At 38.9% G+C, this 25,648-nt stretch overlaps 1 protein-coding gene across 1 annotated transcript in view; it reads right to left on the bottom strand.

Annotated features, from left to right (window-relative positions):
• Positions 1 to 25,648, bottom strand: part of MRTFB (myocardin related transcription factor B) — a 263,319-nt gene that overhangs the window by 41,915 nt on the left and 195,756 nt on the right. Inside the window, exons 4-7 of the mRNA XM_075179787.1 lie at positions 11,239 to 11,304; positions 5,757 to 5,812; positions 5,397 to 5,472; positions 2,905 to 3,066 (exon numbers count right to left, since the gene is read on the bottom strand). Of these exons, the coding sequence (XP_075035888.1) occupies positions 2,905 to 3,066; positions 5,397 to 5,472; positions 5,757 to 5,812; positions 11,239 to 11,304 (360 nt within the window). The remainder of the gene's footprint in view (positions 1 to 2,904; positions 3,067 to 5,396; positions 5,473 to 5,756; positions 5,813 to 11,238; positions 11,305 to 25,648) is intronic.

Genomic DNA, 25,648 nt, shown 5'->3' with positions numbered 1-25,648 from the left:
AAAACAACATATTCTCTGCATTTCAACCCTGCCACAAAAGGACTAGCTGACATCAGGTCAGTGATTCTTTCGTTAACACAGCAGAGAGTGTTGGCGAGGACAAGGCTGGAGATCAACTCTGTCATGCTGATTGAGTTAGAATAACAGACTGGAAGCTTTAAAAGAAGGGTGGGGCCTGAAATCATTATACTTCCTCTGTTAACAATGGTTATCTGCAAGGAAACACATACAGTCATCATTGCTTTGCATAAAAAGGGTTTCACAGGCAAGGATATTGCTGCTAGTAAGACTGTACCTACATCAACCATTTATCGGATCATCAAGAACTTCAAGGAGAGAGGTTGTGAAGAAAACTTCAGGGCGCCCAAGAATGTCTAGCAAGCGCGAGGACCGTCTGCTAAAGTTGATTCCGCTAAGGGATCGGGCCACAAGAGCCTCTTTTCTCTAGAAAAAACATCAGGAACAGATGGATATTCTGCAAAAGGTACAGGAATTGGACTGCTGAGGACTGGGGTAAAGTCATTTTCTCTGATGAATCCACTTTCAGATTGTTTTGGGCATCTGGAAAAACGCTTGCCCGGAGAAGGAAAGGTGAGCACTACCATCACTCCTGTGTCATTCCAACAGTAAAGCATCCTGAGACCATTCATGTGTGGGGTTGCTTCTCAGCCAAGGGAGTGGGCTCATTCATAATTTTGCTTAAGAACACAGCCATAAATAAAGAATGGTACCAAAACATCATCCAAGAGCAACGTCTCCCAACCATCCACGAACAGTTTGGTGACAAACAATGACTTTTCCAGCATGATGGAGCATTAGGCAAACGTTATAACCAAGTGGCTCAGGGATCAAAACATTGCAATTTTGGGTCCATGGCCAAGAAACTCCCAGACCTTAATTCCATTGAGAACTTGTGGTCAAGCCTCAAGAGGCGGGTGGACAAACAAAAACCCACAAATTCTGTCAAACTCCAAGCATTGATTAGACAAGAATGGGTGGTCATCAATCAGTATGTGGCCCAGAAGTTGATTGACAGCATGCGAGTTGCAGAGTTCTTCAAAAATAAGGGTCAACACTGCAAATATTGACTTTGAGCCCAGATTTAATCACTGGTTTAGGGTGCTCATAGTTATAAATACACATGTTCCTGTCTGGAATGACTCAAATTCATAAATCAACCATATATTCTGTATTTCTAAAACAGAATGTAGGTCACACAACTCCAGAAATGTCTCTTATAAAACAATAGTAACTGAAAATACAGGTCAAAAGGCCATTATCATAACACAACTCAGTAGCTATAGATAAATCAGGACTTATTTACAGCAGACCTAATGGCACGTTCCAAACCCTGAACAACTGTGTAAAAGCAGGGCTTGATGTGTACACAGATAAGTCCTATTGCTGTCACATTCTACTGACAGGTGGCTATGTGGCAAACCCTTTCAGTGCAGTTTATAGATCATATTTACAGGAAGAATGCACAGAACATATTAGTCCAAACAGTGGTGTAACAAATGATTACATTGAAAATAAGCCACATCTAAAATAAGGATATTTTTCACCTATATTTTATAATGGTTATTGAGAATGTGTAGGAATACATTATCTAGCAGACTGACACCATAGTTTAACACATTCTCATATTTCATCTAAGGGCGCAAAGTAAGTATGATTTGAACCATGTTTCATTACTTTTCTAGTATGTTTCTGCAAGAGTAGGAAATAACCAGCTATCATGTTACAGTGGAGAAAGTCACTTTGTGAGCTGAACCCATATTAAACATATTAATTCACCAGGACCTAGTGAGCCACTTCTGCATATAGCTCCTAGTGAATAGATAGGCTAAGCATTGGTTTACATCATAGAATGTCTACTGCTGATACATCTACTTTAAGTGAAATAGGCGTCACAGTCGGTAACAAAATATTGCCAATTGTGGCCAAATTAGCATGAAAAATTAATGCTTTATTAGCATTTACAAATACCAACAAAGTATAAATATAGAAGGTGTAACATATAGGGCAACCCTTGTTTTACTCTGCAAAAAGAAATATACACTGGGAGCATTTGTAATATTTAGCCTTATGATTACATATATAACCAGCAAACAAGTCAGGTCAGAGCTGCCAGGGACAAGCCTGGTGCTAAACTGATTCCCAATAACAGGGCATGAAGCTTCTGCAACAGCCATTTGCAGCCGTTTGGCCAGGACATGTCTCCATTGATAGGTCTAACAGACTAAGTTGTTTCAGAAACCAGATGTATGTTCTTCTATAGCATTGCTTGCAATGTGTCTTATGAGAGGTGAAGTTATTGCAGTATTGTTAGTCATTTTGTTTTACTGAATAAACAAGCTGTTTATATGATAGTTCCATCATGGAATACTTTCAGCCAAAAGGAAATGTAAAAAGTGGTTTTTTTTTGCCTTTGGAGAATACACTTAAACAGCAAGTGTGGTTTACAAAGTGACAGCCCAGCACACAAAAATACCTAGAATGATATTCAAATCCAGGTTTATAGATACTTATTGTGTAAGAGACCCTGGTGTGTTTTATATCAAACACATCACCAGTTAAAAAAATAAACAATTTTAAAGGGGAAGTCTTACTAATCTTTCATATATTTTGCCCCCCTGATCCCAATTAACTGTACAATAGCACTGATGAATGCCACCCTATTCTGGACAGGAGCCGCACTTCATCTATTAGAGATAATCCAGGAACACTACAAAAGCTTCAGGCTGAGTAGGAAAGCACTATGGCCAGGGCCTAAATCTAAGCCACCTCTGTACCAAGAACACCGGGAACAGAGATTACATCTAAATCCTAACCCTCAATATGCGCTTACTTTCTTATGTTTCCCCTCCCCCCCAGACAACTTTTCTTGTTGTTAGTACATGCCTTTAATAGCTTCTTTAACGCTGGAATCGACTGGAAGTATGTTCTTTTCAATTAATTCCAGTGGTCCGGGTCTCTGAGCAATCTTTTCATTGAGATCATCTGCCAGACGAGCCCTCTTTAATTTCATCTGCGTTGCCTGCAGGGACGGCTCAGCAAGTGTCTCTGCACAGAGAGAAAGATAGATATGGTTATCCCTTAAAGTATATAAACATTTGGAAGGAAAACATTTTCAGTATTTTGCTGTCAGCTAAGCAACTGTACTTTAAGTAGACAATATCTAATTGCATCCTTCCAAATTTTTTAACTGAATATTAACCACTTATTTCCTTTCTTCTCAACTTCTGTGTAAACTGTTTTATATCTCTCTGTGAAGAGATGATTTATTATAGTGCATTTTATGTGATAGGAGGGAGACAGTCACTATACTAGGGAGAAGATCTAATACCAGGGAAGAAACTGCACATTCAGGCAATGGCAGGAAAAAAATGAGCATTTGTAAAGTCCATTTCCTATAATATGCCATATTTTGCTAGATTTCAGGAATGCCCCTGCATGTACTACAAGTATGAAATCCATCATCCGGAATGCTTAATACTTCCATAACATAGCACACCATGTCTACAATCTACTAAAATACATTTATAAATACCCCTCTCTTTAGCCATACGACCCCTGGCATTTGCCTAAACATTGAATTATTTCAAACTGTCCAGCAGTGCTCTTCACAGTGACTGTAGGAAAAGGCACTAAGTGACCATGGTGGTGTATGTAATAAAACTTCCAAGCAGCAGTAAATATTAACAGTTTTCTTTCTGGGTTTAGAACTCTCTGAGTCGCGTGTTTCCAAAAAAAGAGATCCCATGCATACTATAGATGTGTGACAAGCTGCCCTCGGTGGCAATCGGCTTCTAAAACTATGACAGCATCATGTCCAACTTTAATTTGGGTGGTCATATGGGACAAGGCCTAAGCGAACCACTCCTGACATTGAGTGATAGCAGCCATTGGCCAAGTGGAATTATGGATATGTCTGATAACAATCTGTATGGTTTTTATCAGACTATTCTTGGAAATCGAACGTTTGTCCAGGGTAACACACACACTGTGATATCGCCAGCTTATAGTCTAAGGCTGTACCTTTTATTGGTCTATATCAATTTACTTCTAATTTCCTTGTCCTTTTAAGCTTTGTGGGAAAATATGCACCCTTAACACCAATTCATGTCTGTATGGAGATTTATATTGCTTACTTAATAATTGTGCATTATGATTGTTCGTTGTGTGACAACAACATTACACAACCAGACCAGATGATCCAGTTTATACTCGCCAAGTCATTTTATGTCCTCTGACAATAGAATCATTTTAGCAGGAGGGAGGCCTGCAAGCTATAAATGTAACTGGTGTAATTATGAATAGGTTGCTTGGTAAAGTATCACGGAATAACAAAACACACGTATGATGAAATCTGTAACACACAAAACATTTACCATGCCACTTATGTTAGTACCAATATGGAGAATACCTACTTTTCTACACTGTTACCTGTAGAACAGCTGCCATAAATGTACCTCAATATCTGTTACAATGTAACTAATATCATCATCTATTTATATAACGCTAGCAGACTCCGTAGCGCTTTACAGTTGGGAACAAACCGCAATAAAACAATACTGGGTAATACATACATACAGAGAGGTAAGTAATATTTTATTCTCTAGAAAAGGCCCCACATTAATAAAGCTATAATATAATTTTAGCACTTCATATTGACATCACCTAACTGACTGCACCCTATAAAATGCATGTGAAACACACCAATATACAGACTGCCTGCTGACTGCATGTATGGGGAACAATTTCTAGGATTACCGATACAACCAACCATTCAGAACATCAATGTTTCCCTAACTTCATGTAACTTGCCTTTATATTATTTCTATACAAACTGAGAACCAAAAACACACCATCTGTACTATTCATAATTGGTGGGAACATGGTGGGGTGCAAAGCTCCTACACAACACAGCACAGAGAACAGAATGAGTAGCATTCAGTAGGACTAACTGTATATATGGTTGTAAAGAAGCAACAAGTGATTTCACATTGTACAGTCTGTGTGCTACATTATTTTCCATAAAAATAACACTATTGTATCATACTGTACTACCAGCGGGGTTTAGCCATTTGCGTAGGTAGGTGGGTGGCTAGGAAGGATACAGACAGAGCCACATTTGTCCCGATTTTGGATGGTAGACTTTAAATTATCGCCCCTTTTCAACATCTTGCTCAAATGTAACATATGAAACTACCGACAAAAGTCTTCCTGATATTTTTTTTTTTACTTAATTTATAAATCCTGACAGATTTGTTTTGCTAAGAACCATCAAAAGCACTTACTCCGTCAATGGGTATTTGACATACCACGCCCACTTTTCACTTATTGTCGCAACAAAGGCGTTAGCTTAAATTTGTACTAAAAACCATGTTTACCTTCTAAAATGTGCATCCTTACTAACTCAGATCGTTCCGGTCGGCTGCGGATCTTGTGCTTCAGGAAATTTTCAGTCTGCATTTAGGGGAAGACAAAGAGTAAGTCAGACAGAGGTTTTTGTGTGTGTACGACCGTTGTGCTGTCATAAGGTCTTAAGATGCATCTTTGCTGAGAGTTGGGTTTTTGTTTGACAAGTAATGTACATACTTCTGATGATATTCTTGGCCTGCCTTTAACATCCTTCTTTATTTCTTTTTTTAGTACTTTCATACTTGATCTGTGGTTTGTTTTATTTTTTTTTGCAGATAACACAACAACTTCTTTATTTATTTTTTTACATATTAAGAGTTGATTCTTACCCTGGCACGCTCCAAGCTTTTAATCTGCTCATGAAATGCAGCCGGGCTTTTTAAAGCTGAAATGAAAGAAGACAATGTTAATTTGGGCTAGAATGCTGGGTTTGCATATATGTTAAGAGTAAATTTATAAGACACAGGCATATTATATTTATATTAGTTTCAGAGGCGAATGCAGGATTTAGAAGAGGGGGTTTCCACCCCCCCGGGGAAAAAAAAAAATAGAGCGAGAGAGAGCATGCGCAGCAGCTCCATTTCAGCGAGTCTGAATTCTACAGAAGCCGCAGCGCTGTCAAGAAGCATCCGCGGCAGTGTTGTATTATACTACAATACAGCACTGCCGCGGACGCTTCTTTGACAGCGCCGCGGCTGCTGTGGAGTACCGTTGGTTCCCGGAGGGGAGGGGTTTCTGGGGAACCAGAAACCCCCCCTGCGTGCGCCACTGAGTTTCTAGAGGACTCTTAGTAACACTGTGCACTATACCCAGCTATTCTACTTCCCTTAGACCTAGAACAGGGGTAGTACCGCCATTACAGAGACAGCGTCACACGTAAGCCTCACTACATTCACTTTCATCTCTTTCACAGAGTGCTACAGGGTCTAACATTTCCTATATACACCACTAAATCTGAAATTGACTCCAGACAGAATTTGTTTATTCCAAGAAAGTAAAGTAAATGCACTTTTTTTATTTTTAGACTAGGTCTAAACAAGGTTTTCTATACCATGATGTTGGATCCCATGCTGGTATTTTCTATCTCGATATAAACATATCTATTCATCATCATCATCATCTATTTATATAGCGCCTCTAATTCTGCAGCACTGTACAGAGAACTCACATCAACCCCTGCCCCATTGGTGCTTACAATCTAAATACCCTAACATACAGAGAGAGAGAGAGAGAGAGAGAGAGAGAGAGAGAGAGAGACTTAGGGCAATTTAATAGCAGCCAATTAACCTAGCAGTATGTTTTTGGAGTGTGGGAGGAAACCGGAGCACCCAGAGGAAACCCACGCAAACACGGGGAGACCATACAAACTCCACACAGATAAGGCCATGGTCGGGAATTGAACTCATGACCCCAGTGCTGTGAGGCCACTGTGCTGCCTATTGAGTATTTGCTGTCTGTGACTTTCCTTATGGGCCACTCATGTGCACAAACTAAACTCTTTCAATAGCGTTACAAACAATCCACATTTATTTTATGACAGATCCCCCTCATTTGAGTCTCAATGACTTGTGTTCTCTTATCATACAAACTGCCCTTCACCATTGGGTAACCCTGCTATTTAGGGACAACCCTCCATGCTGTCACCCTCTTCCCCTACAGATCCACCAGTACTGCATTACTGCTATACACCTTCAGAGAGCAGTCAGTGAGAACTGGGCGGGAGATTCAAAACAGTGACTGCACCAGTGACGCTCAGCCCTATCCTAGTCTAAGCCACCATATGAGCTAAAATATTAAAGGGCCCCTCCAGGAATATTTTTTAAATCATCAGGCAATTATTTTTTATGAATCTCAACTTATTTTTTAGTATTTTTAAGTGTATTTTAAGCTAGTTAATGTTATTAACAATGAGAAGCTGGGCTCATCCATAATTATATGTCTATACATAGTTATACCAGCCGTGTCCTGTGTACCATCATAAAAATAGGGTCCAAATATTATTGTATCTGTACAGTCATCCCATAAATGTATCACATGACTAAAGCAGCAGTGCCCATATATGATCACACCTGCAATGCCATGTGCCCCCAAAGGATTATACCAGCAGTGCCCTTTTCCAAATGCGACAATGATATCTCTTACTAAAACGGAGTAGGCAGTCGGGGCTTCAGTTTTGGGATGGAATCCATGAGTTACACATAAATGCAAAACATTATCAGTATTCCAGTGATCTAGCCTATTTGGCAGGTCTCCCTACGTCAGCCATGGTCAGAGGAAGCTGTCCTTGCATCTGCTGACCAGTGCGTCGTCAATGTACTACATTGTACCAGTATAAAAAGCCTGATTCAACAGAAGTGCAGAGACACCCGGGGATAAATTTATCAAGCTGCGGGTTTGAAAAAGTCTAGATGTTGCCTATAGCAACCAATCAGATTCTAGTTATCATTTAGTATATCATCATCATCACCATTTATTTATATAGCGCCACAGATTCCGCAGCGCTGTACAGAGAACTCACTCACATCAGTCCCTGCCCCATTGGAGCTTACAGTCTAAATTCCCTAACATACACACACAGACAGAGATAGACTAGAATCAATTTTAATAGCAGCCAATTAACCTACCAGTATGTTTTTGGAGTGTGGGAGGAAACCGGAGCACCCGGAGGAAACCCACGCAAACACGGGGAGAACATACAAACTCCACACAGGTAAGACCATGGTCGGGAATTGAACTCATGACCCCAGCGATGTGAGGCAGAAGTGCTAACCACTTAGCCACTGTGCTGCCCAAAAAACAGCAGCAAGACTTTGATTGGTTGCGATAGGCAAAATATCCACTTTTTCAAACCCGCAGCTTGATAAATGTATCCCCCACAGACCGGGAATGCTTTTCTAGCCTAAACCAATGCAGGCTTTTATCTTAATGGCAGTGTGCTACCAACAGGTGAAATCGGGTGGACTGTCGAAATACAACTTAATAATAATTAATAATTATATTTCACTTGTGTCCCCTAAAACTAATTGTTAAATTTTGGTTGGAATTGGCCTTTAACTAGCAGTTAGTCAGTAAGTTTGTACAGTGTGTTTAGAAGGAGGAGTCAATTAGGTAAGTGGTTTTACATATTCAGATTTTCCTAGTGGAATGTGTACGCTGTTTTGCATTTAGTTCATATGTTTTAAAGGTCACACATTAGATATTCACAGAAGTGGTTTAGTCATAAAAGTAGAGTTGAATGTCTAGACATCTCAGAACAAAGGCCTATTATTGATTCAGATGATCACCGCTAATTCCTCACTGTCTGCTCCAACACAAAAGTCTTAATGGAATGTCCTGTTATTTTATTGTTTTGACAATGCAATCAACTTACATTCATCTCAAAATACACAAAGTGAATAAAACATTAAAACTATACAAAATGGTTTGACATTCAGCTGTTCTCAATCAACCGCTCAGCATTCTTTTGAATATTTAAATGTTTTTAGTGTATTGTAAACTGCTATTATTCCAATGAAAAAAGGTAATTACAATAAACTAGGCTTTCTTGGGGTATAATCTATTTTAATTAAAGGAAGATGGGTTGAAATGAAAATATTAATGCAATGCAAATCTTATTTCTGGAGGTTGTGGAGGTCTTGTAAAAATATTTTAATATTGAGCATTATATATCTTTAAAATGTGAGGTTTTATTTATTGAGCATTATTTATAATATGGTCAGAGCTTGTTTAAGATAATATGAGGCACTAGAACAGTATAATTTCTAGGCTCCAAAAATAATATTTTCACCTAATTAAAGAAGAGCTTCATGCAAAACCGTGTCTGTTTTGCAGTATCATCATCATCATTTATTTATATAGCGCCACTAATTCCGCAGCGCTGTACAGAGAACTCATTCACATCAGTCCCTGCCCCATTGGAGCTTACAGTCTAAATTCCCTAATATAGACACACACTCACACACAGACAGACAGAGAGGGAGACTATGGTCAATTTTGATAGCAGCCAATTAACCTACCAGTATGTTTTTGAAGTGTGGGAGGAAACCGGAGCACCCGGAGGAAACCCACGCAAACACAGGGAGAACATACAATCTCCACACAGATAAGGAAATGGTCGGGAATTGAACTCATAACCCCAGCGCTGTAAGACAGAAGTGCTAACCACTAGGCCACTGTGCTGCCCATGCCCCCACTACCCTAAAAGGTAGAAGAACTGCAAAGTAGCTATGGCCAGCAGTGCCTAGAGTTTGACTGTAGAATCCAGATGTAGGTTGATGGTGCTTCGAGTGGACTAGCAGCACTGACAATCTTTCCGATACAAACTATAGAAGATGAGCCATGGCAAGAGATCAGTTTCTCCCAATTCTTATTTTGGAAGAAACTTGTTTTCTGCAAAAATAGTAACAAGGCATGGAATTCTGTTTCAATGTCGTGTTGCTGGTCTGTAGTAGATACACAGATAGGGTTTATTACCCGAAAATGCAGAACTACAAAGAAAAATAATACATATATAATGTAATGTAATATAATACATAGATGGTCACCAAGCGCCTCTGCCAGGAGCGATGCAAACCCAGGCTAATGAGGGGGGAAACATAAGAGGCAATGTGATGAATAAGAGGGCTCAATTATAAATATAATTTAATACATTTTAGACACAATGCTCCAATTAGTGAAAAAGACACTTTTCCCAGAAAACCCCAGTTCCCAAGGATCCTAATAATAGATCCCATACCACTAACATTATTAGGAGTATTAGCTTAAATGGCAACATGTAAGATTAGTGGATGCAGAGCTGGCTCTGTGCTCATCATTGTAGCACTAAGACTGGGTACCCATTACATTGTCTTCAGCAGAGTATTGGGTCAATCAAACTATAAACAACCATTTGGTCTGATATTGCATTAGTGTGTACGCTCCAGCGATGAACGAGGACCGTTCCAAAGCACAGATCATCATTTGTTTTGATTTCTCAGCAGAAGTATAAATCTCCTTCAGCTATGGAACGTCCTAACAATCCTGCAGTGTGTATGCACTGACGATCAGGACCTCCACAGAGTTGAGAGAGTCACAAGGGTAATTTTACTAAACTGCGGATTTGAAAAAGTAGAGATGTTGCCTATAGCAAGCAATCAGATTCTAGCTGTCATTTATTTAGTACATTCTCCAAAATGACAGCTAGAATCTTATTGGTTGCTATAGGCAACATCTCCAGATTTTCAAACCCGTAGTTTAGTAAATATACCCCCTGCTCTTTTCAGCCAACAGTTATGACAGACGAAGAGCACAGGTTGGGGAGTAAATCTTTTAAAACAATAGTGTGTACACATGAATCAGCAGCTGATCGGGATATTTCTCTTCAGTCGTTGGTACAATCGTTGTAGAGAACACACATTGGTCGGAAAATTCTGTAGTGTGTACCCAGCCTAAGACATCAAAACATACACAGTGAACAAAGCTAATTTAAAGCTAAGAAACCTGGTGTGGGCTCTAGATATTTGCCAAGCTCAATAGTGTGTGCCTAAAACTGAACTCAGAGGGGCGGAGGGATCAAATAAGATGGAATCTACCTCCAGTCAGAAAAACAAATATCAGTAAAGTAAAATACATCTGTTTCCCCTTCATGCATCCACTAGTAATATAGTGACAGCAACCTCACCATGTTAATTATTAAACTATTTGGTAATATTTTTTATTTTTTTTCATAGGAAACAATTTTTTATTCTTCTAAAATGAATGATGAGCATCACTAATAACAGGAGACTGAAGTTTGTTTAATGAGACAACAGTGCACATTTCCAGGTGACTTACGTGGCATGATGCCCTGGTCTACGAGTTGTTCTCTTGTTCGTCTTTGTTGCAGACGCAATTGAAGCACTGAAAAGACAAAGGCGGAGAAGTGGTTAGGAATAAGCTGACTCACACTTGCCAGTCATTAAGTAATGGGTCACGTCATGCGGATAAACAATATAATGCCCATTAAATGTACTCCAAAACTGTAGTTGTAACAGCATAATTGGTGTAATCCTGACATTGGAAATATTTTCTTTCCTGTACATCATATCTGCTTTTTACAAGTAGCTTAGAACATTTTTAGGAGTGGTTTAATGTTTGTAAGCTTTGGAAACAGTTAGTGAGCCTGCAAATAGGACATCCCAAACACGTTTAATGATATGAATTAATAGCAGGTATGTTTTGGGGGTTTTTTGCTACATAAAATGTGGCCTCCAAAATGCTGGTGTGGCAAAAGCCTAAGAAATAACAGAATACTAAATAGAACAATGAAAGCTCATGTGATATTTATGTTATTTGTGATACACACCAACCAGTTACTGCATTTAAAATGTAATCTATTCAAAAGGTATTGTAAGCACATGCAGTAACTGCTTATGTTTTGATGTATTACAGAAAACTTACTTAATCCCATAAATTAGTATTGACCTTTAGTGTTTTGTCTGAAACATATTTATCACTTCAGATGAAAAATGGATCTCAGAAATGATAAAACTGCAGATTTCCAGTCCTATAAGTGCACAGAAGGGGTTTAATGGGCACTTGCTGAGATGTGAAGCCCTTTAATTAATTCCCTGATGTTAGAAGACTTGTTGATTAACCAAAGACATCAATCTGTAAGCTTCTTCTAGGGCAAACAATCAGATACTCGGTGCACACTGGCATCAATGTACCAAAATAACTTGACATTTGTCTCCTTAAAACAATGTTGCAGAACTCCCAAAGACACAGGGACCATGAAAACTGTTAGTTGATGGCAGAGTCTAGTAATCGGTAAGTAACAGGTACGTGCTATTTAACAGAACCCACCGTTCCCTAAATTCAAGTTACTATATCAAACTTTCTATATAAACCAGTATTATAAAATTGTGCATAAGATAATGGGGGAATGCAATTCCCTGCCATGAGTCATCGGACATTATGGCAAAGGCCGGCTGCACTTATGTCCGTATAGTGTGGTACCCAAACATCACTGAATTGCCTGGAGACCTCTATGGGGTGACGTTACATGACCATGGAGTGCCATCACGACCGTTCACGAGGCAAACCATGGCAGGGCCGTAACTAAGGCTCTGCACAACGCTGAAGGGGGGCACAATTTAGGAATATTTTAGGTTAATTTGGTTAAAATTGAGGGCTAGGGGGGGCGGCATTTGTCTTTCTCGCCCCAGGCGCTAGAATTCTAAGTTACAGCTCTGCATGGCACATCACATGAAACTGAATTCCCCTATATCATAAAACATGCACATAGATAGTGCTAGTGGAAGTTATGAGGGCACCCTAGGCAGCGTCCCCTCACCCAAAGGAGGCGTGCCCTCTCATAGTAGGAACCGCCCAGTGGAAGCAGTGACCCTCCTTCAGGCATTGTGCCCCTCCTCCTCCGTTTCTTACTTTAGCAGGCGTGAGGCATTGGATGGAGGGGGGGGGGGGGGGGGGACACCAGTTCTACAGACTGGAACTTTGCTGTGATACTACAGCTCAGCGCTACACTCACAGCCCATCACCGACATTGAAGAGCAGCAGCTTCACATGTAGGAAGTTGCCGGCTGCTTCTCTGCCAATGACAGAGGCCAGTGTGCAGGGTGGTGGGAGCCGTGTGGACAGTAAAAACACTGAGTGAGTGATATTTCATCAGTGTTTTTACTGATGCACTACTGCGACTACCTTGGTTCGCCTAATGCCATCGTCCTTTATATAGGAGATCCCTTATCCCTTGAAAAAGCGAAAGGCAAAACGTACATTGGGACGTTTGACGTCAGTGCTGACGTCACAGACCCGGAAGTAACAGCTGACAGCGGCTGTGGAGCCGCGTTGATCAGCACTGTTTGTGGATAATAACACCTCCATATTGTGAATAGGTTTTGCAATATTCAGAATGGCATTATCTCTCCAGTCAGAGTTAGAATAGTGTGTAGACCACGGGGAAGGACTTGAGTTCATAACTATGTAAAAGGTGCCGTAAATGAGACACTCACCCTCAGTTTAGATAATAGCGTATGTATGTATGTATGTATCATCATTTATTTATATATAGCGCCAGCAAATTCCGTAGCGCTTCACAATTGGGAGCAAACATTAATAAAACAATAATGGGTAATACATACAGACAGAGAGGTAAGAGAATCCTGCTCGCAAACTTACAATCTATGGGATGTATGATTATTACCTCACGGAATGAATCTTAAGAAGTAATCTCATATAAAACATAGGTGGATAACAAATGAGATTATCTTTTGCAGTGATAAATGCCATTTCGAGAATAATGAGAATAAGCCACAATTAGATGGCGTTATATCTTTATGATGTGATACAACTTCACACATACTAATCCCCCGATATAAAAAGAATCTTTCTTCTACAATTATATTGTTTCATTTCCTGACAGTCCTGAAGCAATTTGAGAATAGTACATATTATATGACAAATCATTTAACTCTGACTGGACTAAATGAAAGCTGGAGGTTTAAATAAATACATGTGAGCTATGATAACACTGCTCTACATCTAAATAGATCCTCAGAGGATCCAAAGATATCCCCAGTCATATAATGCTCATAGATCATTAATAATAATAATAAGGGTTGTGGATAATACTCCTTATTAATTATAATGTTATAACGTCAAGCAGAACAAGCATAAAATGTGTTCTTGATTTGCAAACATTTATTGTACAAATAAACAATGACATTTCACAGGAATTGTTCAAAAAATAACAGATGTAACGTTCAGACTTCTATAGATGTTCTTAGATACAGGATGACGTGGACATTTCAATTAAGATATAAATGTAATAGGATCATACAATTCTGTGCATTTATAAGTGTGCGGCTCTTACTGAAGGGTTCTGTTTTAATTTCACTATTTCTTTTCTATTTTGTTCACATTTCTTCTCTAATGATGTTAATATTTCGCCAACATTCTCTAAATAAAGGCCTAGGCCAATTATTGAACTAATATAGGTGAATTTTAAATCCAATGTAAAATGTATACTATTATGTATTAGTGGGCTTGAGTTCCTTTTCTTGTTTCAACTGCAACTCTAGTCTTTAGGATATACAAGTTGTTCATCTGTTGGAAGTGCACCCACAGAAATAGAATCTATTGATCATAATTCACCATTATTATTTTTAATAATGAGGTAGTCTCATTCCTTGTGGGATGACAATTTCTTTTTAGGGTGTATATAGGATATTACAGGTCAATTAGTGATGGTCATGTAGAATCAATGTGGGTAAAGCTACAAACAGCCTTGAGTAGCACCCTCTGTGAGCTTAAAACTGTGGTCAACCAGACAGTATGGAATTTATAACACTTGCACTTGAGAAACCTGAACAGGTACCTCAATGTATTATCTGTTATTTGTATTGTGCCATCATATTACAGAGAATGTTTAATCATTCACAGCAGTCCCTGCCCCCTATGGATCTTCCAGTCGAAATTCTCTACCATACAAAGAAAAAGACTAAATGAAGTCAGAAGCCAAATAAACTATCTGTATATTTTTGGAGGAAACCGGATTGAACAAATACAAACACAGGGAGAATATACAAACTTCACACGGATAGTGAACTGGTGTGAATAGAACCCATGGCCGCGGTGCTGCGAGGCAGCAAGAACCACTGAGCCACCGTATTAGATGTACGGCCAGAGGGTGGCAGCAGTTTGGAGAGCAGAGATCTACCACAAACACTGATTTCAGTCACTCACTATATATATATCACAATCCATAGCTTGCTAAAAATACATTACTGATATAATTATTAACAGCTTCGACAAATAATTCAGATATTTAAGTTTATATTGTGAAGAAAAATGTTTATATCACTTTCTCATCAGTTAAGGGAATTAACAAATAAAATTAAAAAAGCCCTTATGTATATATAAAAAAATGAACTTAATGTGAAAATCACAAGACTATACAAAATAGTAGTAATCTTCATATACCAATACAAACATATTGGTATTTATATTCTGATATGTATTTAAGATACATATCAGAACTGAAAATATTTGACATACAGCTTTCATTATGGGGGAAGGATTTTGTTCCTATGCACATTACACTTCCAGTGATGGAACATCTATCTTCTAGATTCCCGCCTCCACCACGTCATCTCTCAGACCTCTTCAGACTTGAATCACGCAAATTAGTTCAAACCAGATGACGTTGATTACACCTCATTCATACAGCACCAAAAACCCGTTTTTTTGCGGGGCAAGCCCAGATGACCCGGGTCGCGGTGCAGTGTGAATGGTCCCAGATCTGATTCCCGGGTCATCAGACCTGGGTCTTTTGGTGGGGTAATTCCGGGGTCAGCCCCGGGAAGCCTGCACTATGAATAGTGTGATCGGGTTTTCAACCCAGGTCTTACCAAAAGCAATACTAAAGTAAAAAAACAAACAAACAAGCAAAAAAACATCATAAGAGTAGCCAATCAGAGCTCCTCTTGTGATGTTGCCATGGAGACCCCGGGCAGACTTGTGTTTAGTATGAACGCGGTCTACCCGGGAATTTGACTCCGGGGGAGCCTCTGCCCTCCTCTGTCCCTCTGCATTATCCCGGATTCAAATACCCGGGATATTGCCTGGGCGGCAGTATGAAAGCAGTATTAGTGATGTGGAGGGGTATGGCGGACGATAGGCCTCTCACTGCAGCCGGCCTCCCAAAGGTGGCAAGACCTTCAGGACAGCTAAGAGCCATATAATTTCTACTAGAGAAAACAATTACAGAGAATATATTGGTTATGTTTACATATATTTGACATATTTATTTTGCTTGTGATGACCCTGTTGATATAAATCCCTTTAATTACTGCTTAGCATTTAGGGCACTGAAAATAGGTTAAGCAATGAGTGTCTTTTATAAATCTAGCCAAGTGTTACAAAATAGGATATATGTGTTTGTTTGTTTTTACATACAGAGGTAATTTACTCTATAATGAATACAGTATATGTATATTAGTATTACCTTACCATAAAACCAGTAGCCATGTTTCAGGACAAAGGACCATTAGGAACTCTTTGGCAAGGACCCCAGCTACAATAATGATCAGATGACTACCACATGCCGACATTATTTCTAACACTGGAAATAACACACATGTAAGAAGAACAGTCTGTGACAAATACATTCAAACAATCTGTAACCAGCAGCTGAAGATAACAGGGTGGGCACAAATGTGACATTCATAGAATGTACAGCTCTTGCTGCTTTTATTTACACGTAACCGGTGCCTGAACAATGCGGTGTTGTTTGAAGTTGGAACGGACATCATGAAACACACTTTGCTCCTGCTGTGCTATTCTGATCTGGTTTGAATAATAATCCTGCTTGATTCCCTGTAGCTAAAACCTTATTTGAAACAACTTCCATTCCCTGGAAAGCTTTTATTAATCATATCAATGTAGAGAAAATGGATCACGTACCGCAAGTAAGAGCTGTATGATGTAATACCTAGTACCCTCTGGCATCAAAATACATGTCGTTACTAGTTGTTTTTTTGTTTGTTTTTTTAAAGCTAACAGAATTCATGTAAATGTGACTGACATAGGAACCAAATTCTTTACACTTCGGTGACAAGTGGGTATGGCCGGGGATTATGCCTTTTTTTAAATACTGACAACTTTTAACTGGAGTCAAATGCATTAAGGTCATTGCAGTATCCTTCCCCGCCTTACCTGACAGTAAGTACAATCGCGTTCTTAACCACTGCATATGACATGCAGTATTGAACAACAGAAGTTCAAAGATCAGCGGGTAACTGGCCTTATCATATAAGTAGCTGGCAAATTATTCATTCACAAGTGAAGTTTCCTTCATGATTTCTGTGCATTTTACTAAATGACAATCAGAACAAGGCTTCATTTAAGAAGAATTGTGATTATATAGCACCAAAATAGTCTGCATTGCTACATACAAACATATGAATGGTAATACAAAAGGTTAAAAGACAAGTAAATTCATTCAAATTTACAAAGTTGCAACTTGAAGGTAAATGTATTCAACTACTATAGCTACCAAAAAGCTGAAATGAAAAGAATAGCATGTTATATGCTTGATGTAACATTACTGTCCCTTCCCTGTTGTATGAAATCACCTATCTGTAGAGAGAACATCTGGTAATGAAGATCTTGAATGAACACAAGTGATATTAGATAAAGGGTGCCTCCTAAATAACTATTTTCTATAAAGGTCTGCCTTCTCTATAGCACAAAACAAGCACAAGCACAGATTTAGTAAAGTATCAGCGGTTTTACTGTATATTTTTTATCTCTATTTTTAGCTCTATTATTCTCAGGCATTGATATATATTAAAAACCACTGAGTATTTATTTGCTCATATATATATATATATATATATATATATATATATATATATATATATATATATATATATATATATATCATATGTACCATATAAATTCCATAAAAAAACAGAAAGCGTAAGTGCAGTTGATAGTAGTGTTTCCACAGTTTAGTGAGGGGTAAAGTTTACACTGTTGTCAAAGGTACAACTTGTGGAGATTTGAAGACAGCTCTAAAGGGCAGCCGAGAGAACCAGAACATATCTGTGCTGAGAAGTTGTGCACAGAGGATATCTGGGATGAAAATACACAGAGAACACAACAGAGAGGATGTGTCTCCATAGTAACTAAACTTTTTAGATACACTGGACGAATGCTCTGATGTCATACAGCCTTCACTAACCAACACAGCAAAATTGCATGTTCCAAGTCATTCTGGCTGTAATAATATGGACGGCACCACTGGTTAAACTCTTCTGTGAAAATGAGGAGTAATAATAGCATTAATATTTTTATTGCTATGATACATTGTGTATAATTTATACTTGTGCACAAACATAACATTTAGAAGGTCATAGTTGTTATCTATTTTGTGAAGATAACAAGTTTCACAGCCATATAAAGTTTTATGGATTTATTGCTGGAACCTATAGCTGCTATCAAAGCTTTGTCCGTACTTGTTTAGATCCCGAGATTTGCCTTGTTTGCAAAACACCTCGTTTTTCTGTCCCTGTATCTTCCGTATGTCAGTCCAATTGAGGCAAGTGGGTTTCACGTCTGACCAGTGAGGCTTTTCTCAGTGTAGGAACCCTCAGATTTTCAGAAAGAAGCTGAGTGAATGGATCTAGAGATAAATAACTGCAGTGAAACTAAAGATCTATACACATTCCAAAAGTGTAGAGACAAACAGGACACTACACTAGAATTAAAAGTGTTTTAAAGATGCTCTTTTTCCACTTACTTATTTTACAACTGGTAAGTACAGTACGTGTATCAATCAACAGACCAGTGCCTGTTATATAATGTGGCCCCAAATTTGAAACTAAAGTTTTAAAAATCAGATGTACCAAAATTTGATTCCTCCTTGTATGATGGAACTGGTAAAAGTTATGAGTTTTATGACAACAGTCATCATTCAGAAATTACTAAACATCACAAGCACGTGTGGCCAGTTTTGTGAGGGGAATAACGACCGTAGTATAAGTTGCTTAAATGGCTTAGCAGCTACCCTATGTGGCCAGCAATATTACAAATGGTATCATTGGGGAGCAACACTGAAACTATAGTGCACTAACCACTAACAATTATATTTTAAAGCTGTTCCTTACATTTATTTACAATTTTATGTGAATACAAATAAAATAATTCAAGGAAGTCAGTGTTTAACAATGATATATATCAAAGGCTGTGTATGATCATATGAATAATAAAAGCATGAAATAACTGGAATATTAATATCTAACTAAATATGTCCATTATACTTCATTCATTCTGCAGTTCTCCGTGTTAGCAAGGAGATGCTTCTCTAAATGCTCATATACATGAGCGTTAATATTTCCCATTCAATGGACATTTTAATGTATATTAATGTGGATTGTCAAAAAAAATAATGTAAGCAAATGGTCCGTTACACAGACACTTTCTAACAAGCGTTCTCTTCCTTGTGTGTCAATTTCAATGTTGCCTGCAATGTTCACAAGCTTATTACATATGGATGGCAGTAAAAGATGGCTGCAGTTTAGCTTAGCTCTGTGTCCTATCTCCCACATAATCCTCTTCTCATAAATACAAAACATAAAAATGTAGGCATAGGGAAATTACAGGGTAGTTCCTGAGAAGTATTGGGACATCAATACAAGATTGTTTCAAAGATCAACTGGAAGATACCCACAAGACTGCCCATGTAGTGCAAAAGCAGAGCCTTCTCCAGAACCAGGAAAGGAAGGCGCTTCAGGTAAGATAAATGGTGAAGGAGAGGCATGGTTGTCAGTGACTGGCTGACTTAGAATTTCTCCAGTGACTAGTTCATCTTTAATGTCTCCACCTTCTACTGTCTCTCCCCATTCCAACCGTCCCACATCACCAATGGCTGCATTGATATTGGTGGCTTATAATTTTTCTGCCTTAGAGTAGCCGCACAGACTTTCCATACCACCAGCTACCAATGCTATCCAGCTACGTTATGTATCATTTACTAAACTTCTTAAAAGCTAAAGCATATAATCACATAGTCCAACATAGAGTAATCCTTTTCTTCTCTCTTTATCCTTTAATTTCTCAACGGTATGTTGTTCCTTTGTAAGATTTAAAAGTCTTTATCATAAAAGTTTTTTCTCTCCAAACGGTGTCAGGAGTATTGACATGTGGAAATAATGGGAAAGAAAACCAAATAAGTGATTAAAAAATCACCTATGGTAAAACACCCAGAAAAGTCACCAAAGATTTGTGTCATACACCTAGAAATATCACCAGTATGTGAAAAAATAGTGTTTGGATAACAACTGGTTTTATAACCGCACTTACATGCCGATATATAGAATCCCTCTGATGGTGTAATGCTCTCTCATAAACATTTCTCCCTTTAGTCCATTCATCCGACCTGGCTTAGGTATATCGATGATGTACCTCCATAAAACAACTTGTTTTCTTCATCTACATAATTGAGAGGTACTAAAAGAATCCTCAGAAAATCTCTTACTGTAGGTGTGGATGGATTGGTATTAGATTTGACATAAATCAAACCTTAACTCACATCATTCTTTATTTCTCCCTCAGCTGGGAAATGATGATTACCAATCTGGGTCAGCCAAATATCCTTTCACACCCTGCATAGCCAGACCCCGCAGAGGAAGGATAGAGAGGATGCAGATCCAGAATGCATTGCACTAACTCCTCCTCTGATGCAGTGTGCAGAGGAGGTCACACGACAAAGTTTGTCATGTGACCTCCTCTGCACACTGCTATCCTTCCTCTGCGGGGTCTGGCTATGCAGGGTGTGAAAGGATATTTGGCTGACCCAGATTGGTAATCATCATTTCCCAGCTGAGGGAGAAATAAAGAATGATGTGAGTTAAGGTTTGATTTATGTCAAATCTAATACCAATCCATCCACACCTACAGTAAGAGATTTTCCGAGGATTCTTTTAGTACCTCTCAATTATGTAGATGAAGAAAACAAGTTGTTTTATGGAGGTACATCATCGATATACCTAAGCCAGGTCGGATGAATGGACTAAAGGGAGAAATGTTTATGAGAGAGCATTACACCATCAGAGGGATTCTATATATCGGCATGTAAGTGCGGTTATAAAACCAGTTGTTATCCAAACACTATTTTTTCACATACTGGTGATATTTCTAGGTGTATGACACAAATCTTTGGTGACTTTTCTGGGTGTTTTACCATAGGTGATTTTTTAATCACTTATTTGGTTTTCTTTCCCATTATTTCCACATGTCAATACTCCTGACACCGTTTGGAGAGAAAAAACTTTTATGATAAAGACTTTTAAATCTTACAAAGGAACAACATACCGTTGAGAAATTAAAGGATAAAGAGAGAAGAAAAGGATTACTCTATGTTGGACTATGTGATTATATGCTTTAGCTTTTAAGAAGTTTGGTAACTTTTAGCTATTTTGCTTATCATCTCCAAACGCTTGATGCGCCTCATGTATATTATGGTTAATAGTTTGAGTTGAATGTAGTGGCATTCATAGTATATCTAGGCAGTCACCAAGCAGGGAGCGCTGTATTGGGATACCAATCTTTGTTTTTAGTTATGTATCATTTGCTCGCTCATACCTTATTTTGGGCAGGGCCATGTTTACCTTCTGTTTCAGTTCATTGCATGTTACCTATTTGTATCATCGTGCCCTCAATGTAATATGTTGGTACTTTCTAACTATAGCATCATAATAACGTACACTACACTTGGTAGCCCTCATTAAGTACAAAGCACACAATAGTGCAGGGAAACTACAAGAACATGCCTTGAACGCTCCGTTAAAAGAACAGACAGAGAAAAAGCTTTTGTCAAGAATGAAACCTAATTTAGCAGTGGTTCTCCGCTTGCAGTGTTTTATAACATGTTCTGTGCTTTATGATTACTAATGACCTCCCCTCCCAAGTGCTAATGCAACCAAGCTGCCGTGGTCTAAGTGCTGCAGATCCTGGCCTTTCAATGTACTAAGTAAAGCAATCCAACAACTAGGCTAGGGGATAAGTCACACTGCAGGAAGCGGCAGGGAAGCCGTTGCTGGTGATAATAATGCGGCAACCAACTGTCTCTATTCAATTTCTAAAAACACGGCAGATACAAGTCATTAAGGAAACTACAAGCAAGACTAAGGAGAGCTCATGCTAAATACAAATATGTAATCCCTATTTGTAGGCATCTTGTCACCATAATCAACATTTATTTCTATAAATAAGCATATTCAGCAATACAGCATATTCTGTAGGGTTTTACAGTTGGTAACAAACACAGTAACAAAACAATACTGGGCAATACAGACAGACAGAGAGGTAAGGGGGGCCTTGGTCGCAAGCTTACAATCTAATCATCTCTTTTAGCCAAGAGTATCTCTAAAGAAAATACATTTTGCTATTTTTACGAAGTTTTCATTTTTGCAGAATATAAAAACAAAACAATTTAAAAAATAGAACAAAGAGATAACCAAGTACTTTGCGATATTTCCCTACAGACAGATGTTAGCATTTTAAAGCACTGAAGAATCAACACCCACAGGAAGTATACAAATTTATTTTCCATTCATTGAGTTTGCTGAAGCGCCTGTTTTTATACTGACAAAGGTTCCACATTTGAGAATCTTTTTCACAAGCAGCCACTAAGCTCTTATATTATTAAACTTTCTATAGAAAGAAATACATTAGGCCTAATAAACACTGCCATTAAAAGACATGTACAATGCATGTAAATGGCAGCATAACCCCACTTATGGTTTTACTTGTGTTTGGGTGCGTTTTGGTTTTCTGAATGCTTCTTGGTGCATTCAAAGCATTTAATGCAAGTTAAACACACGGAGGTCTACAGAGTCACCTCCCATGACTTACTGAATGCAATTAAGTAAAAACGCTAGTTAACATTCACATGTTAAATGTGTTTTCAAAATCAAATGTCAGTGGTTATGAGGCCTTATAATTTCAAAGCAGATTGGAAGATTTTAAAGTTGACTCAGAGTCTTCAGCCGGGTTTCTGGTCTGAAAAGTTAAATAGTTTCTGACTTTTGACATGAAATAAATATAACAGTATAGACACCTCTCAACAGTAATAGTAAAAAACTATTTTACTTTGTATATGAGCAGCAAATGAGTGTTTGAGATTATTTATACATTAATGCTGCCCCATACATCTCCAAACTCCTCTCCATTCACATTCCCTTCCATTCCCTGTAATCAGCCAATGACTGTCGCTTCTCCTCCACTCTGATCACCACATCTCACTCCCGGAACCAAGATGTCTCCCGGCTCTCCCCTACTCTGTGCACCTTCAAACGGACACTTAAAACTCACTTGTTCCTCAGAGCCAACCATCCATCCACCTAACCATCTATCCATGCTTGAATTACTCACCATACTTGAGTCCTCACTTCTCTCTTCCCCATCTCTTTATGCTCTCATCTTGTGCTAGACTCCGCTTTGTGCCTGCTGTCTGTTTGTCCTCCCTTTGGATGTAAGCTTTTATCAGTAGAGTCCTCTTTCCTCCTGTCTCTATATCTATTCTTCTGCTTCAACTTCACTGTACCGGCTATGCTTGGAGCTTTTGGAGTTTTGGTATTACTTGTTTTTTTGTTTGTGCTGCTATACCCTGTATGGTCTACTGTTTGTAATCTGTATGGCACTGTTGAAATCTTGTGACGCCTTATAAATAAAGGATAATAATAATGCTTAGAAAAAAAAATTTCCTCATCCTAAAATGACAACATACGTATCCAAAATGAGCAATTGCATTTCTGTGTAATCACATCAATATACAGTTTTGGCACAAATCTAAAGCTAGGTACACACTACACAGTTTTCATCCAATAATCGGCTAAATCAGCCGACATACGACCGCTCGTTCAAAAGTCGGGTCAGTATGTGCAGTGACACGATGGTTGAAAGTCTGCCCAAATGGATGATTGTCGCCTCATTTGGTTGGTCGTACCGTTTAATATTTTCGTTCCAATCTCGTTCCCACTGTGTAGTGTGTATAAACTTCCGACCGATCCACAACAGTGAGTATGAAATTACATTCATTGCTCACGACAACATGGCTGTAAAAAGTCGCTAAAGGGACGTCCACTCTTCCCTTTATCGTCCTAAACAAGGCTAGTGTGTATGCAGTCCATGGACTGAGCGATCGGAACATCGATCGCATGTAAAATCGCTCGGCATAAAAAGTTGGTCGAAATTTCTGTAGTGTGTACCCAGCTTAAGGCTAGGTACACACTGAAGAATTCTCCAACCGACCTGTTATCTCAAACGATTAAACCTTTGACTGAATTCATTCTTGTCACATTGTCACAATGATTAAAACCACCTTGTTATAGCTACACACACGTCCTAATGAATTTTGTTAGCATCTGTTACTCTGAAACAAAACATTCGGTCTCAGAACGAACAAATGAATTATTCCTTCTACAGCACTCTCTACATTTATTCACCGGGACATTCATCGCTAGCATTGGCTGAAAAGAGCCCGACTCTATAAACTCTATGGAGGTCGTGAGCATGAATGTATACACACTACATGAACGGTTGGAAAATATTAAACAGTACGACCAACCAAATGAAACAATAATCGGCACTTTGGGACGACTTTAGATCATGGTGTCACTATACACACTCACACGATATCTGAGCAAATGGTCGGATGTTGGCCGATTGGAGGTTTTTCGTGCAATCATCGGGCCAGTGTGTACCTAGACTCAGGGCCGCCGAGAGGGGGGGGGAGCGGGTACATTTTACCCGGGCCCGGCCATGCCAGGGGGCCCGGGCCGGGCCCTCTCCGCTAATTAAATTTTTTTTTTTTTTTATAATTTTCTTTTTTGCGATTTTTATTTATTTTTATTTTTTTCCCGCGGGGGGGGGGGGGGGGTATTCGTTGGTGGGGGGAGCTGGAAGAAAAAAAGAAAAAGAAAAAAAACGATACTCACGTGATCGCGCGGCGCCGCGTCCCTCCTCTCCTCTTCTCCATTCACACTGACTGCCGGGCGTGACGTCATCAAGTCACGCCCGTCAGTCAGTGAGGAACGCTGCAGCCAGCATGAAGAAAGAAGACAGAAGAGGAGATAGAAGAAAAGAAAGGAAAGAAGTTGACAGAAGAGAAGAAAAGAAAGGAAAGAAGTTGACAAAAGGTAAGTAAAGAAACGGAGAGGCAAGGGGAGGAAAACAGAGATGGACAGTACTATAAAGAAAGGGGAGAGAAAAACAGAGGAGGGAAAAAAAGCAGAGAGCCACAGAGGAATTAAAAAAAAAGTGGGAAAGAGGAACAGAGGAGAAAAAAAAGGAGAGAGGAACAGAGGAGAAAAAAAAGTGGGAAAGAGGAACAGAGGAGGAAAAAAAAGTGGGAGAGAGGAACAAAGGAGGAAAAAAAGTGGGAAGGAGGAACAGAGGAGGGAAAAAAAGTGGGAGAGAGGAACAGATGAGAAAAAAAGTAGGAAAGAGGAAGAGTGGAGGAAAAAATAGTGGGAAAGAGGAACAGATGAGGGAAAAAAAGTGGGAAAGAGGAACAGAGGAGAAAAAAAAGGAGAGAGGAACAGAGGAGAAAAAAATGTGGGAAAGAGGAACAGTGGAGGAAAAAAAGGAGAGAGGAACAGATGAGAAAAAAAAGTAGGAAAGAGGAAGAGTGGAGGAAAAAATAGTGGGAAAGAGGAACAGAGGAGAAAATAAAGTGGGA

This window comes from Mixophyes fleayi, chromosome 7, assembly GCF_038048845.1.
Source record: "Mixophyes fleayi isolate aMixFle1 chromosome 7, aMixFle1.hap1, whole genome shotgun sequence".
Taxonomy (NCBI): Eukaryota; Metazoa; Chordata; class Amphibia; order Anura; family Limnodynastidae; genus Mixophyes; species Mixophyes fleayi.
Note: the sequence above shows the minus strand (reverse complement) of the source record. Positions and strands in the feature narration are given on the sequence as shown.